This window comes from Ambystoma mexicanum, chromosome 6p (assembly GCF_040938575.1).
Source record: "Ambystoma mexicanum isolate Mex_15411 chromosome 6p, UKY_AmexF1_1, whole genome shotgun sequence".
In the NCBI taxonomy this organism is placed as follows: Eukaryota; Metazoa; Chordata; class Amphibia; order Caudata; family Ambystomatidae; genus Ambystoma; species Ambystoma mexicanum.
This window is the reverse complement of record NC_090935.1, coordinates 416,864,285-416,880,843: the sequence shown is the minus strand read 5'-3', so window position 1 is coordinate 416,880,843 and position 16,559 is coordinate 416,864,285. Positions and strand designations below refer to the sequence as shown.

The 16,559-nt window shown below is 47.7% G+C and overlaps 1 protein-coding gene across 8 annotated transcripts in view; it reads right to left on the bottom strand.

Moving 5' to 3' along the window:
- ZNF131 (zinc finger protein 131) overlaps positions 1 to 16,559 on the bottom strand; it is a 190,919-nt gene that overhangs the window by 18,381 nt on the left and 155,979 nt on the right. For all 8 annotated transcript variants that reach the window (XM_069627219.1, XM_069627216.1, XM_069627215.1 and 5 more), the window contains one exon: positions 4,913 to 5,043. In XM_069627219.1, the coding sequence (XP_069483320.1) occupies positions 4,913 to 5,043 (131 nt within the window). The remainder of the gene's footprint in view (positions 1 to 4,912; positions 5,044 to 16,559) is intronic.

Below are 16,559 nucleotides of genomic sequence, written 5' to 3'. Positions count from 1 at the left end.
TTTCTCAATACTAGTTCATTATTTAGAAAAATTATAATAAGCGGTCGCCAAGGGAGTGCTTTTTTGGCTTTGACCTCTTTTCAGTACAACCACACCCTATAGCACAACAACCTGCACGAACTTCACTACACTCCAACAACAAGACAATCACACAGACTCGCACAACAGCCCAGCCAACTTATGTTAACCGGGTAGAGGCTGCCAACAGCACATCAACACACTCTTGTACTTTTCCCAGCTTATTCCCACTAACACCCTCACCCCTTTTCAGAGGCGCCAGAGCACCACTCGGCACAAATATCCTTTAACATTAACATAACTATGTAGGACGTTGGGTATTCGGTCAACCAACTGGGGAGTGTTGCCATATGACCTGGAGTATGAACAAGCACATAAAGAACGCAGGTGACCTGAAGGGGGTGACGAAGATATGGGTTCCAAAGAAACCAAAGTGTTAAGAAACTCGAGTATGTGGTTGAGAATGAGGGGTAAATGTAGAGAGGCAGATGTACAGGTCATCTCTAGTGCCCGCCCCCGTCACCTATGTCATACTGGAAGCACAGCAAGAGAGCACTATGTGCGACACCAGGTATTGTCCCATTAACACAGATAGCGAGGTTTTGCACTTTGACAACCGTATCAAATGTACGCTCGCACGAATGTGGTGGAAGGATGTCTGCATACACCACTGAGCATAGAAGAGCTATAAGTGAAACCAGACCAGATTAAAGTGACGTCATGAAGAGAAGACACTAGGGCGCACTGAAACAATATGAAAAATACTCAATAAATGAGGATGTAATTGAAGTAACCAGAGAAACATGTATGCAAATGTGAAGAAATCATACACACTAAGAAGAGAATCAGCACAGGTATATATGCAGAAATGCAAGGTAGATGACATATAGAAGCTTGCTGCAGGAGAAAATATAACTCGGATAAAGCAGCCATGATGGAAAGATGGACGTCTGTTTCATATAAACGTGAGCTGAAAAGCCTGAAGGGGCGAGACCAGACCAGCAGAGCTGACAGGCGCTGGAAACAGCTTTGTGCGAAGCGAAGAAAAAAAAAATGTCAGTTTGGCTTGGGCTCAAGGATGCCATATCAAGAGGCAAACTGCAAGGTACAAGGGGAGTCAAAGATGATAAGCTCATGTGCAGGCCATATTTCTCTTCGATTAAGTGAAACAGAAAACATTTGCAAGAGCCAAGTATTGAACAATTAAAGGTGCCGAAATCATATGCAAGATAAAGCAACCAAGTCTTCAGAGGAGTAACAGCACCCAGCTTATTTAAATAGCACTAAATAAAAGGTCAAAATGGACAGAATCATGGTTTACGTCGTGCCAGGCTGGAAAACAAGGCTTATTCATTATGCTCCAAATGAAAATAGCGATGTACCTATATTCCCTTAAAAGTCCCAAGGAAAAGAACAGTCCGCAAGGTCAACTATAAAGAAGAAACATTGGCTTAGGGACTAACAGATGAGAGACGGTAGAGTAATTGACCAGAGTGGGCAGTGGTCTTACGTTGCTCCCTGCACCTGGGTTTCGTTTTGCTCACATGCTGCTAGCGAGCCGAATGTTCAAGGTTGGGAAGGAATGGAGGGCCCATCAGGCAGTGTACCATACATTGTTGCCGGGGCCAATCCATTGCTATTATTCTGCTATTAATCTGTATTATACGTAGTCCAAGTTGTGCCTACCCGATAGGAAACAGCCAATTATGTTACTAACACAAATGAAACAGAAGTATATATGTTCCTTTAACCAATCCCTCCTTTCAATAGGTTTTTACTATTTGCTACGTAGGATGACGTCATAGCGACGTACATCAAAGTAGAATACCCTTCTGTAATCAAAATATAGAGTGTGAGGTACAATCGCTCAACAGGTCTCCCTGCTCTATCTGAGCTGATAATAAAGTAGTATTTTGACATATTCTGTCCGGTTATTTGGGTCTGAAATCATTCATTGGTAACTCCATCTGGCACTTGGAACGCTGCAGATGCTCTTGAATACTTGGATCTTCCAGCCTCTGCTCTTGTATCCCCTACCATTCTGATTGAGTATGTGCAAAGGTGGGTAGCAGGATTGCCAGGTAGGGCAAAGGTGGAAAGCAGGATTATCGGGGGCTGGTAAACCAGACCCAATTCAACCCTTTGCATCCTGTAAACTCACATCAAGTTGAGGTACAAGCAATGAGAGGGTATGGGGATTTTCTTGGAGAAATGAGCGCTGCCCTGCCCCTCACTGTCGGATAATTTTGGAAGGCATGGGAGAGGATAGGGAATCTTCCATCGTTACTCCTTATTTGAGTTGAGAAACGTGATAACGGGGAACGCTGAAATGGGCAGCACATACAGCAGTGCATTGTAGGCTCAGAATAAATGGAATGGTCAAAAACAGATTGAGTACCCTTTGACTTTGCTCCAGCATATAAATATTTTGGAGAACATATCTGAATAAGGCTGAAAACATTAGGACTTCTACGTGGCAAACAGAGCCAGGTAAAAGTAGGTATGCATCAATTAAATGTGATTTTCCACACACTAGGAGCAAGCAACCCATGTTTGGGGGTTTCACCTACCCCATTAACACTCCTTCCCCACACCCTATTGCTGAAGCATGTTTCAAATTGCAGCTTCATTCAGGGAAGTACTTTGAATGAATGGGTCACAAAACTATGGCATGAAAAGGGACCTTGATCATGACGACTAATGGTAACGCAGATACTAGTTGGTTGGGATAAATAACGGCAATGCAGATGTTGAAGGGTTACATTCCTAACCCTGAGGAATGACATGGCATCATAAGTTTTTCCCATAAAATGTTCTTGACTCTGCAAAATTGCCAATGTTGACCTGGTCTGAACGCACACCAACCTTAACTTCATTGGGACATGCGCATGTTTTCCAAAAATGTAAGTCAAATCAAGATAAAGAGATTAAGCCAAACTGAATATAGGGTGTCCTGCAGCAAATATGGAATATTCTAAGGCTTGGCATGCACTTAAAGTCTAGTAGTACAGTATTTGCCACTTCTAGAGCTCCATATGACCAAATGCGTGCAATTCCCTTGATCGACATACCCACTTTCTGTGGGGACCCCTTTAAGGCCATTTCAATTTTCTTGATTTGCATACAAATTCTTGTCACAGGTAACCAGTGCACATTTTGATAAGAGAATAAAAGTTGGCAGTTCTATATGAACATGATGAATGTGTTAACTTATTCTCGCTAAATTCAAATTATAATTAAGTGTAGTCTTGGAGAAATGAGTCCGACATAAATAAAGTCAAAACTGGATTCCTGAAGAAATAAGTAAAGCCAAGGGTGGCATCAGAAATTAAATAAAAGCAGTACACAAAAAGCATGCCTTCCAGTCGAGAAATAAAAACCATCAGATGGCAAAAAGAAATCTCAAAATAGGTATTCAGGTCTTGTTCAAATAACTGATAACATTCAGAGATTATCCTGTGATGGTGAATGTGATGGAGCTAAAATGTGCAATGGAGACAATGCTTGTTGAACATAAACTGGGCATGAAGAAGAAAGTTCTTAGAAAGTCTTTCCGCAATGATGGGTGTGTTCTAATATGCCTCTTTCCAGAATCCCGAATCATACAAGGTTATCTTGATTTTTAAATCTATAACAATTAGGACAAAAGTTAAATGTTAAAGGTATTTGTATCGCGCACCGTCACCAACGGAATAGGTCCCCAGGCGCTCTGGCGGATCTGTAAACGAGAAGGTGGGATGGGTTAGTAAGGTGAAGAGGGAGTAGGATAGTGAGAGGAGTGGTGTTCTGTTGGCAGCTTCAGCTCGGAATACACCAGATACTGAGCATTGGTGCAGGTATTGGATCGGTGTCAGTCCGCGTGTGCTGTTGTTCCGGCTTATGTGTTGTTGCAGTGTTGTGAAGTGCATGCGGCTTGTGGTGCGAGAGATGGTTGTGTGAGTTTTTGAGTGAGAAGTATGCAGAGTTTGAGGTTATATTGGTTAGTGGGTTACCTGACCTTTAGCATGCTAACAGAGTGTGGCACTTGTTGGCCTTCACAGTGTCATCTAGAAGCGGCGCAGGTCAATGTTCAGAGTTCTAGCTAGGTGTGGGTATGCTAACATTCACAATCTTATCTAGGAGCTGCGCAGGCTGGTGTTCACAGTTCTAAGTGTGGCATATGCTAACCTTCAAGTTTCATCTGGGCGCAGGCATGCTATCCTTCAATCAAAACCTATCTGGATGCGACGCAGGCTAATGTTCACAATTTTAGGTAAGTGTGGACATGCTAATATTCACAATTTTAGGTAAGTGTGGACATGCTAATATTATGGCACTCTGTCATTGGGAGGTAAGATAGAGTGGCAATGGTTTTCTGGAGTAGAGTAATTGCACCACTCCCCACCCATGCCACACTCACAGTTTTTGTTGGTGTCTGTTGACTGCCGATTTCACTGGCTTCCCCTGCGGACACCTGCAGACACATCTTGGAGCCGCCAATGTAGGAGCCGGCCTTGGCCTTGGGGCCCTTAGCCGCAGAGGGCTGCCCTAGGAGGGTTTATGATATGTGGCCAAGAGACCAATCAGGGTGCCGGGGGAGGGTTGGGAGGCAGGATTGGGCTGGGGGAAGGAGGGTGGGAGGGGGGAAGGGGACTGGAGCGCCGAGCGCGCTAAAAGCCATTTTCAGCCACTTTTACAGTGTTTGAAATGGTTGTGGGGCCATCTGGGGGCTAAACTCACCGTGGGCTGCATCTTCCAGAGTGATGGAGGTGGCGAGGACGCCACACTCGTTTTGTTTCCGTTTAGTCAAGTCATAATCAAACAGTACAACATCAACACTGCTAATTTAAATTACTTTCCTAGGTCAGTTATCACTCATTGGAGCAGATTATAAAAAAGAAATGCTACTTCATACCTGGCATTCATAAAGTTTTTTCCTTCCTTTCTTTGCACCTATTCCGGATTGACAGGCTGTCAAGTGGCATTTCAGTGTACTATTTCTAGCAAAGCGCTCGTGACAGTTTGGACACTGGAACGGTTTTTCGCCTGTAATTGAAGCAGTGTCAGATATTATTACAAACAAATTAAGATGACAGAAGTCTGGTAACAAATTCAGTTCAGGATCCCCCATCTCACCAGAATAGAAATGTTACTTTACGATTACCTTGCAAGCCTTAGGCCAGAAGTGCTCTACAATTATCAAATTGTGTTTTCTCAATCTAGTGACAGTAGTAACTGCTTCAGTAACGGTGCTGCTACTTTTAAAAAAGAATTAAGTTTCCATAAAATGTGCACATCCGCACTACATACCCATGTGTCAGCTGACTGAACATTCAACTCTCCCCAATAATAAACACATTACATTCTTAAGAAGGAAAAGAACTTGAGAAACCATAGAACGTGCAAGAGAGGAATACCGGCAGGTAACAAAGTTAACAGTTTTATGCATGTAAGTTGCTCTTCTCACCAGGCTGCGAGGTAACCGACACTCAGATAATCTCATGTTCCTCTCATTAAAGTAAACCCATAGCTCTTTAGGTCAGATATCTTTATTCGTTTGCCTTTTCAATGCACAAAATTGGAAAAGTAATCAATATTGTTTTTTATCATTGTGTTCTAGTTCATTTCGAATTACAAAAGAAAAACAGAAAAGAAAAATAGAAGGTAACTACTAAAACCATGAATAAAAAAGCTACATCAATAAAATGTCAAATTCAAACATAGTTAATAAACCTGTGGCAAAGTGAGTACCAAATAAAAACAAGTATGTCACTGCTAAATTTATAGATTACCCAATATCCACAATAACAGTGTGTAGCATATTGTTTCTTTGTAACAATAACTGACCACCAAACGTTAGTTGGGACTGTAAATCACTTCTCGTCGGCATATCTTATTCAAAGGCCCGCCATACGTTAAGGACCTTGACATACTATACAGCTTGATAGACCATTCAGCAGAAAATGTTCACCCTGTATATCCAAACTGTCAGCAAGGTGCATGTAATGTTTAGCATAAATCTTAATCATACTGCTGCAAGAGGCGAGTATGTGTCAAAAAGATTGTCACCTTCTCCTTTGCACAGGTGACAATTATGCTCTACTGCCGGTAAATTCAACCATGGCCCTTTGACTTCCATTACCTGTAGTTTTTCAGGTGCATTAACAAATATCCGCCTAGCAGTCAGGCATGGATATTAACATTTTTGTGCCTTACGATATGGGAAATATAGATTGGTGCAAGTCCTTGTTAGTTAAGAATTGATGTAGTAACACAGACTACACAACACTTATCTGCTTGGTATTAGGTAATCCACCTTTTGGTATAGGTCTGTACTACACAAGTTGGTAGTGTGATTGAGGAGCCAGGCATGTCTCTAGAGCGGTAAATGTGAGCTGTAGAGCTATAGCAATGAAATTCACAAATATAACCAAGTAACACTTACAACCAAGGTTTCAGTTAGTTATTCAACATCAATTTTTAAATAAGCGGTCTTTAAGAAGTGCAAGATATGTAACAATCAAATATACTTTAAAATACTTATCCAGAATCAGCATAAGTTTAGTGGATACTCTTTAGAGATGCTTTTTACACACTTCCTACACCCAGAGGCGACTTTATTCACAAAGACAGTAATGGCATTTATAGATCACTAGTTCTACTTTGCAGATTCAAAAGGTTAAACAGGTTTTCAGGGCATGTGAGTATACTTGAATCTTCCAATGAAGTCTAGACAAGCCATTCCCAGCAATAACAGTCTAAAAACAAGTTACCACCTATGGAGGGACAGAAATATCAAAGTCAATGGACAAGAGTCGTCTGCAGGAAGCCAGAACAACCAAAGTCAATTGCAGCGCAGTCCATGGAGCTGAGGCACTTCTTAGTTAAGAAAAGTCTTGCAAAGTGAGAGAGTTTTTTAGAAATAACTTGTAGGGCCACATGCTGTTACACTTGTGAAAAGCAGAGTTGGAATCAACATCAACAAAAGTAGCCAATGCAAGTCTCAACTGAGAAGAGCACAGCTAAAGACACTGAGATAAGTACCCCAAGTCTACACCAACTCTGGTTTGAAGAGTTGTCCAGCTGGATTCTGTCCAGTGGCAGCGATGCAGATCCTGGGTTCATCAGTCTCAGTCGTGGGGACAAGAGGGAGGACACCTGGAGAATTCCTGCGGCAGCAATTTGGAGGTCGTCAGCAGCTACTGGCTCTTTTTGGATCAGCAGCACTTTGCGGTTTCAGCGGGCGGTAAACAGCACCACAGCGGATCTCGGATACCGGTTGGGCTTCCTTCACTCCTTGAGTCCTGTACTCTGATGAGGGGACTAACTCTGGTCATCCTGAGTCTGGAGGGTCCTTAAGAGACTCCTGGAGCTTCTGGCCGGATTGCAGACATTTCACTCAACTACTGGATTTCTAGACCCCTGGCACTCGGTTCTTACAGCAGCAAAGAAGTAAAGAAGTACAGCCAATCAGGAAAGATGGTCCAGTGGAGTTTGTCTCTGGGTTAATTAGTCCTACTAACCCAAGGGAAGAAGTTGTCCCTTCCGGAGCTTCTCTTGCCGATCAGAAAACGGAGTTGCAGCACAGCAGCAGGGCTTCACTGGGCAATTCAAAGGTCCAGGAGGATGCTTCGTTCACAGTTTCTTCATCGGGTGTCCCTCCCAGTGGTTGACTCAGACTAGTCCCAAAACCCTAGTCTTAAGGTTTCTCCTGTCCATGCACAGCCTAGGCTGTCAATCACACAGCAGGGTTGTTAGGGAGAATTCTCAGAAATGTGCTAATTCCCTCCACCTTAGACACCCCCAGCAACTTTGCTAGATTTTGAGGACTTGATTTTTTTAACCTGGAGAGAGTGAGACCTTTTTCTTCCCCACTCTCTCATGTATTTTATTGTGATTATGAACTAACTGTGTTTCTTTTGGTTGTGGAGTCTGACAAACTCCATAGGCATCATATTTTACACTGCGTCACAGAACCTTCAGTGCAGTGTCACAGGAAGTCTTTCAGATTTTCAAAGGTTTAATTAACTTTTCTCCGATAAACTACCGTTTCCCAGAGCAGTAAAGTGAAATTGACTTTACTTACATTTGTAAGTTTCTAGACCCAGCACACACTATCTTACAATAGGGTGCTGGAGGGGTTACCTAGTATCCTCTTTGTCTAGCTTCTCATGTAGCATTTTTATGTTACCCTTTTCTCACTGAAAGGCTGGTGGCAGTGGTTTCGTTTTAACCATTGTGGTGTGTATTTACCACGGGCTGCGTTCGCAGCTGCAGTAAAGCCCCCAAAAGGTGCCATTTTTATCAAAATGGCCCCAGTCTTTTTTTGTTGTGGAAAGGTCCTTCTTGAGATTTACTCTGCACGCCAAACCAGGTTTGGTCACATTGTTCGCTTTGCCTTTGGCAGGATTCACAAGTGAAGCTTAGTCTCCTAGGAGACCCAAATGCCCTCTGTGGTGATTGGCCGTGTGACTGTTCGGCAAGGACAGTCACTCTGCTGGGTGACTGACAGCTAGGCTGGAATGAATGGGAGAGAACTGAATAAAAGACTAGGCTTTTGGCGTGCAAGGCAGAGTCGACCGCTGGATGAAGGAACTGAAGAACTTGAAGAGGACACCTGCTGCTGTGCTGAAACTCCAAATTCGTATCGACAGAGAAGCCCCTGCAAGGACGACCAATCAACTCCAAAGTGCGGGACACCAGCAGCAAGGAAAGCCCATCTCCACAGCAAGGAACCACAGTGTTGCTATTTGGGGTAGACGTGAGGAGCTGAAACACTGAACAGCCACTGATTTGAAGATTGCCGGCTGCGAGTGGTCACCGTCCCGTTGCAGTGCAGGAGTCCCCAGAAGTCCTCCCTCTTGTCCCCAAGACAGAACGTACCTCTCACTGTAGAGTTGCTTGCACCTTCTACTTCTCACAAGTGTAATCAGCTTGTGGCCCTACATTTGATTCTTCTTTTCTTCAAAGACTTCTAAAACATTGTGCAAAGACTCTTTCTACTTATCTACCAGAAGTGCTTCATCCTATATAAGACTTTTGCCCATTGACTTTGACTTAGCCTGTTGTACTGAATGACTCTTATGGGATCCAAAAGTATTTGCCTGCTTAAGAATATTTGTGGTCTCTTGTTTTAATAACCTTTTCCTTTTACCAACTTATAACAGTATTCTAAATGCCAACAGTAAGATATTAATGTCCCCAGCACCCTAGCTATTGAAGTCACCTGACGGTGTAGGTTGTGTCTGTGGGCTATCCCAAAAGGGTCTTTACCGATTTAGAAACTAACAGTGTACAATATTGAAGTGTATTTGTGTGTTACTTTTTATATTGCTCTCTTCTGAAGGTGGCTTATTCTAACGGACTGATAAATAAATATTGTTTATTCAAGAAACGTTGGGCCTCATTAGGAGTTTGGAGGTAACCATGGCGCTACTAGCGTCATGGCTGCCTCCAAATCCTTACCGACTCTGCCCTGGTGAATGGAGCCATTACCGCCCCATTCCAAGGTTCGCGGGGGCGGTAATTCCCCATTCACCAGGGCCCCTCCCCACTCCCATTTGAGCCCCCATAGGGCTCAATGGGAATGGGGGAAGGCGCTAATAACGGTACCACAAATTGCACCAAAGACCCTTTGGGGGTCCCGTCCTTAACGAAGGGAGGAGCTGCAAAGGGAAATCGTAATAGGGCGGTAAGGGATTACCGGTGCCGGTGCCCGTACCAGTAATTCCTTACCCCCCGGGTCATAATGAGACCCCTTGTTTGTAAGAGTTTATTTGAATACTTGTCACTGTGAATTTGTATAACTCCCCTACAGCTCACATTGACCCCTCATGAGATCAGCCTGGCTGCTCAACACGCTACCAAAACTGTAGTACAAGCTTATACCAAAGGTTGGGTTTCCTATACCTGTAGTCAGAGTTGTGTGTAGTACATACAAGCTTTGCCTAACAAGGGTGGCTGTCCTTAAAAGACAGCCAGCCAATCAGGACTTCAGGCCTTCAGGCATTCCTAGAGACAAAGGACGGGGGAGTTTAGTGAACCTCCCTCACATCCTGCCTGTCCAGACACAGTGAAGCCAGAGGCCAGGTTTCAGGATGGAAGCCCCACAAAGGCAAAATGAACAAAGGGCGCAAACCTGGTTCAACGCGCAGAGTAAAACCCAAAAAAAGACCTCAAACAGAAAATGTTGAAAAAAGACCAGGCCATTTTGACAAAATAGTCACCCATGGGTGCTGTACTACAGCTGAGGATTCAGCTGCAGTAGAAAAGCACAATGGTAGGAAACTTAAACCACTGCCTCCAGCCATTTTAAGCACCGAGGATTATATACAAACTGTTACATGAGAATGTAGGATAAGGGGCTAGTAGGCCGCCCGAAGCACTCCACATAAAAGAACAAGTTACTTTCTTACCTGGTAACGTTCTTTCGATGGGATGGTCCGACGACGTATTCCATATCTATGACGGGTAATGTCCACAGTTGTGCTGCTTCGGAAAATCTTTGGCGTCTGCGTCCTGCGTCGATGACGTTGATGCGCCGTCCGAGGACCTCCTCCGATGGCCGACGTCACCCGATGTGATAAGTAGGACGCACAACGCCCATAGCCTCAGTTATAGTTTTTTCCCAGAACGTGTGCCACCAATATTCTGCCAGTCAGACACACAAGGCCTTGCGGAACGCAAGCTGCAATCGCAAAAGAAATTCTGCATCGGGGAAGGCAGGGAGGGAGCGATATGGAATACGTCATCGGACCATCCCATCGAAAGAACGTTACCAGGTAAGAGAGTAACTTGTTCTTCGAGGGGATTGGGTCCTCTGACGTATTCCATATCTATTACAGACTCCAAAAGCAGTACCAAGCAAGGAGGTGGGAAAGAATTTAGAATACAAATTTAGCATGCCCAATCAAATTGCGGAATAGAGAACTGCCTTGCCAAAGGCCAGATCTTCCCTCTGATGGAATCAGACGTACAAAAGTATGTACTGTAGCCCAGGAGGCTGCATCACAGATGTGACGAATAGGAACTCCCCTCTGCAGGGCAGTAGACGCAGCCACTCCTCTGGTAGAAAGGGCCCGCAAGCCAGCCGGAGGGTCCTTACCCACCAAGCGGTAACACTCGGAGATAGCTAAAATAATCCAACGAGACAAAGTCTGTTTCGTCACAGCTTGTCCCAAACGCTTTCCAGCGTAACCAATGAAAAGTTGATCGTCCACTCTGACCCGGGACATGCGTGAAATATAAAAGCTCAATGCTCTCCGAGGATCAAGCCTATGGAGCCTCTCCTCTTCCTTACCAGGATGTGGAGGAGGATAGAACGCCGGAAGAACAACCTTCTGGCTCAAATGAAATTCCGAAACCACCTTCGGAAGAAAAGGAGGAACTCTAAGGACAACCCTGTCCTTGTGAAACACAGTCAAGGGTGGCTTAACTGAAAGTGCCTGTAACTCACTCACTCTGCGAGCGGAAGTAACCGCAACCAAAAACACAGTTTTCAGAGTTAACAACCTCAAAGAGCAAGAATGTAAAGGCTCAAACGGAGCACCCATCAGAAACTTAACAAGGTTCAAATCCCAGACTGGCACCAGAAAAGGTGACAGAGGGAACACATTAGTGAGCCCTTTCAGAAACTGAAAAATTAAAGGAATTTTGAAATAGGAACACTCTTCAGACGAGCACTTAAATATGGACAGCGCCGCCAGGTAATCTTTAATGGTACCCACTTGCAAGCCCCTGTGGGCCAAAGAAAGCAAAAACGACAGAACCATGGGAATGTCACATTCAAAAGGATCTACATTCTGAACTCTGCACCAGTCGCAGAACTTTCTCCAACGGCAACGGTACAGAGACTTAGTTGCCGGCCTCCTGGCCGAGAGCAACACCTCCATCACATCTTCAGGGAGGTCCCAATCCTTATACCTCAACCTTTTAGAAGCGAAGCGTGAAGATTGAGGGATCTGACCTCTGGATGGAGAACCTGACCCCTCCCCCTCCCGTCAGAGCAGATCGTCTCGGTAGGGAAGACGATGTGGAGGGCAGATGGACAAGTCTAGAAGGTCCGGGTACCACGTCCTCCGGGCCCACGCCGGAGCAATGAGGATCATCCGGGAACCGAACCGCCGTAACCTCCGCAGCACTTGCGGGATGACAGGGACTGGAGGAAACGCGTACAGCAGTGGGAATTACCACTCCACCACGAACGTGTCTCCTAAGGCTCCTTTTGGAGGAAATTCCCGCAAGCAAAACCTCGCACTTCCAGTTGACACTGGAGGCGAAGAGATCCACTTGAGGGGTCCCCCAAAGGGCAAAGATCTCCAGGAGAATCTCCTGAGCCAGCTCCCACTCGTCAGAGATCGTGCTCTGCCTGCTCAGAGCGTCCACCGTCTCGTTGTCGTCTCCGGCCAGATGAACCGCCGAGATCGAAACTTCCTGCTGGATGGCCCAGAACTCGAGCTGCATCGCCTCCCTGCACAGCGGAAGTGACCCTGCCCCCCCCCTTTTTGTTGAGGTAGTGCATGGCCACCGTGTTGTCCGTTAGAATCAGGACACTCTTTACGCGCACAGTCGGCAGAAGAGCCTTCAGGGCTAGCCTGACGGCCCTCAGCTCCAACAGATTGATATGGAGTCTGGACTCCGACGGAGACCAACGACCGCTGACTGTCAACCCGTTGGCATGAGCTCCCCATCCCGTGAGAAATGCGTCTGTCACGATCGTCACCTCCGGCCAGGTCAGCCAAAATGGGGCCCCTTTCATCAGATTGCCCTCAACGGCCCACCACATAAGGTCCCGAGCAACCGAGGGCAGCACCTGAACAGGGTCCGACAGCCTGCCGGAGGACTGAGACCACTGGAGCTTGAGTGTCCACTGCAAAGGTCTAATACGCAGACGAGCCTCTGGCACCAGAAGAATGCAGGATGCGATGAGGCCGAGCAGTCTCAAGAATTCGGACGCTGGGAGATTCTGGGCAAACTGAAACTTGTGCACCATCTGCTGAATGTGAAGAGCCCTCACCTGAGGAGGAAAACACTGCCCCAGGGACGTGTCGAGCACTGCTCTGATATACTGGAGCCGCTGCGTTGGTGTCAAATGGGACTTCTTTAAATTGAGGGAGAAGCGCAGCCTATGAAGGGAGTGGCAGGTGACGGACAGATGATCCAGGACTTGCTCGGGAGAGCTCCCCCTGATCAACCAATCGTCCAGGTAGGGGTAGACGTGAATCCCCCCTTTCCTGAGATGCGCTGCCACCATCACCATGAGCTTGGTGAAAACCCTTGGGCGGAGGTCGATCCGAACGGCAGGACCCGAAACTGAAAGTCCGAGTCACCAACCGCGAACCTCAGGTACTTCTTGTGCTTGGGATGGATCGGCACATGGAAGTAAGCATCCTTGAGGTCGAGAGACACCAACCAGTCCTGAAGTTGAAGGGCCTGGAGGCCTTGAGAAAGAGTCACCATCTTGAACTTGTCCTTCCTGAGGAGTTTGTTCAAACCGCGCAAGTCCATGATGGGTCTCAATCCCCCTGTCTTTCTTTGAAATAAAAAAATAAGGGGAATACCATCCCTTGTTCCTCTCCGCTACAGGCACCAGTTCTATGGCGCCTTTCTCCAGCAGGGCTTGAATTTCCTGCGCAAGGAGCGGATCCGGACTCTTCAAAGAGAGGTTCCCTGGTGGATTGTCGTGAGGCCTCTGCCGAAAAGGAAGACAGTAGCCGTGGGTTATGATCTCCAGAACCCACACATCCGAAGTAACGGCTTGCCACTCTACAAGATGCTGAGCCAGCCTTCCCCCAACCGGCGAACCATGGGACCTGGCCTCATGACTGAGTGGTAGCGGCTGCGGCGTTGCCTGAGGGCAAAGTGGCAACTGCCCGAGCGGCCTTGGCACCTCGAGTATCTTTGTTTCCACCTCTGGCACTCTTACGATGGCCTCTTTGACTGCTAGCTCCTCTCGCTTTACTGAAGGACGAGTAATAACAAAAGGAACCTCCCCACCATTGCTGTCCCCTAGGACGAAAAGGCAGAGGTTGGCGAACTGCAGCGCCCAACGACTTTGCTGCAGCTTTGGAGGTCTGCAACCTCTCAAGGCTCTCGTCAGCCTTGCTGCCAAAAAGATGTTCACCGTCAAAGGGCATGTTGAGGAGCCGGGACTGCACATCAGGAGCGAACCCAGACTTCCGCAACCACGCAAACCTGCGCATTATGGTGATCGCCGCCATGGACCGGCTGACACAATCCGCCAAGTCCAAACCCGACTGAACGGCCTCACACATGGCATCTTTGCCATCCTGAACCATAGCAAGGAAACCATCCCGTTCGTCCCCTTCGGGAATATGATCAGCCGCTAATGCAACACAGTTCCACAGAGTGTGTGTGAAACAAGAAAAGGCACATATGGAGTTGGCCGCCTGAAGCGCCATACCCCCAGAAGAAAACACTTTCTTCGCCCAGCCGTCAAAACGTTTGTCGTCCTTATCCGGAGGGATGGTAGGATACGACGCCTGCTTTGCCGGGGCCGTAGCCGCCTGCACCACCAAACTCTCCGGGGTGGGGTGCCTAGACAAGTAGCAGGGGTCGCTACTGGCTGGACGGTATTTTCGCGACAAAGACTTGCCCACTGCCGGGAGACTCTCCGAAGCAGTCCAAGCCGCCATCCTTCTCTGCAGAGCCATATGAAAAGGCAAAACCGGGTCAGTGGGTGGACCGAGATCAAGGATGTCCGTGAGATCATCCTGAACGAACTCCCCTGGGGGAGCTGACCAACCCAAGTACTCGGTATCCTGAGACATAAGGCGCCGATATGACGAATCGGCATGGGTGCCATGCTCCGGCCGACAAAACTCCACCTCCGGAGAGGTGTCCAGTCCACTGGCATCATGCAGTGACTGCCTCAAGTCATCAAACTGGCTATGGTCCGAGATAAGGTAATCTGGAACCGTAACCGGAACCAGGCCGCCATCAGAGCCTTCATCACCCTCTGAAATGTACTCCAGGCGAGGAGAGGAAGACCTCTGCGGACCAAAGCAGTGCCGGACCTTAGCCATAGCCTTTTTAGGGGCAAACCCTGTGCCACGGGGCCCCTCCGACACCATCCCCTCGAAAGGTGTCGAGGGCGCCGAACGAGTCGGCGCCGGCGTCGACAGAAAAGGCGTAAACGCGAGCAAATCGGTGTCGACGTCAGCTGCAACGCCTCCAGCATCTGCGGCGTCGACAGTCCTCGAAGCCGGAGCTTCAAGCGTGTCTCTCGACAACCTGGGCGCCGATGGTGTCGAAGACCCCCTCGAAGACGGAACCTCGAGAGAAATCGTCGACTACCTCGGCGCCACAGGCGTCTACGTCTTCTTCGGAGACGGCACAGGATCACGCAGTCTCGAGCGCGTCGAGGACCGGGACCTGGAACGGGCATGGCGAGAACGGCTACCCTTGTCCGAGTGGGACATCTCCCGCGAGCCGTGCCGACCACCCGAGCCAGAAGGCGTACGGGCGGTGTCTCTCGACCGGTGCCGACCGACCCCACTCGGAGGCGCGGACGGACCGGTGCCCTGCGATTCTAGAATCGCTAGCATCTGCTTCCCGAAGGAAGCCCATTCCTCCGGTGTCGCTGCATGGAGGGATACGCGACCCGCTGACTGGCGGAGTCCTCGGAAGAGGACGGGGAAGGCGACCTATGCCGGCGCTTCCTGGAATGCCTAGAAGAGGCGGAGGAATGGCGCGACCGACTCCTGGAAGGAGACCCACCGGACTTCCGACGACAATGCAGAGAGTCACCCCTCGAGTCATCGGTCGAAAGCCCCGCAGACCTCTACTTCCGGGGCTTAGACACCCGGCCTACCGACAGCTTCTTCTTGCGTTCCCGCAAGGCCTTCGCAGTGAGCGACTGGCAGTCGACACAGTCGTCCGTTTCTGCATCTGCCCATATACAAAGGTTGTGCCACCACACTTCAGCTTTTGGACTACTGCTGGCTTTCCAGCTCATGGCTATTCTGCACTTTTCCAGTATGTAAGCCAGGTCTTTGAGTTTACTCACGTGATTTAACTTATGCGGTGTGGGGAACCACCCTGCACCACCACGGAGATTCCACATACAGCCTCATCTCTTTCTCCGCCATGAGGTGGGCTATCTCCCTCCAGAATCTCCTTATTTCAGGACATGCCCAGAACATATGTACCAATACCGTGTTCACCTCCCCACATTTAGGACATTATTGTGTTCCTGCGTTCTTAAACCTTGAAATCTTCTGAGGGGTCATATATGCTCTGTGGGTAATCTATAACTTGATTTGTTGCAACCTCGCGTTCCTGTACATTTTTGTGGCATCTCTGTACCCTCCCCCACAGCCCATTGCTCATAGGTTGGCCGGCTTCCTCCTCCCGATCCAGTCGCAACTGGCTCACCTCCTTTCTCACTCTGGACACCAGTAGTTCATAAATTCGGGAGATCTCATGGCCTCCGCCCGACACATAAAACGTTTCCACGACAGTCAGACTGGCTTTCCAACACCATCATTGGCCAGGTGTTTTATCTTCTGATATATCGTCCCCAGTGTAAGCCGGTGTCATCT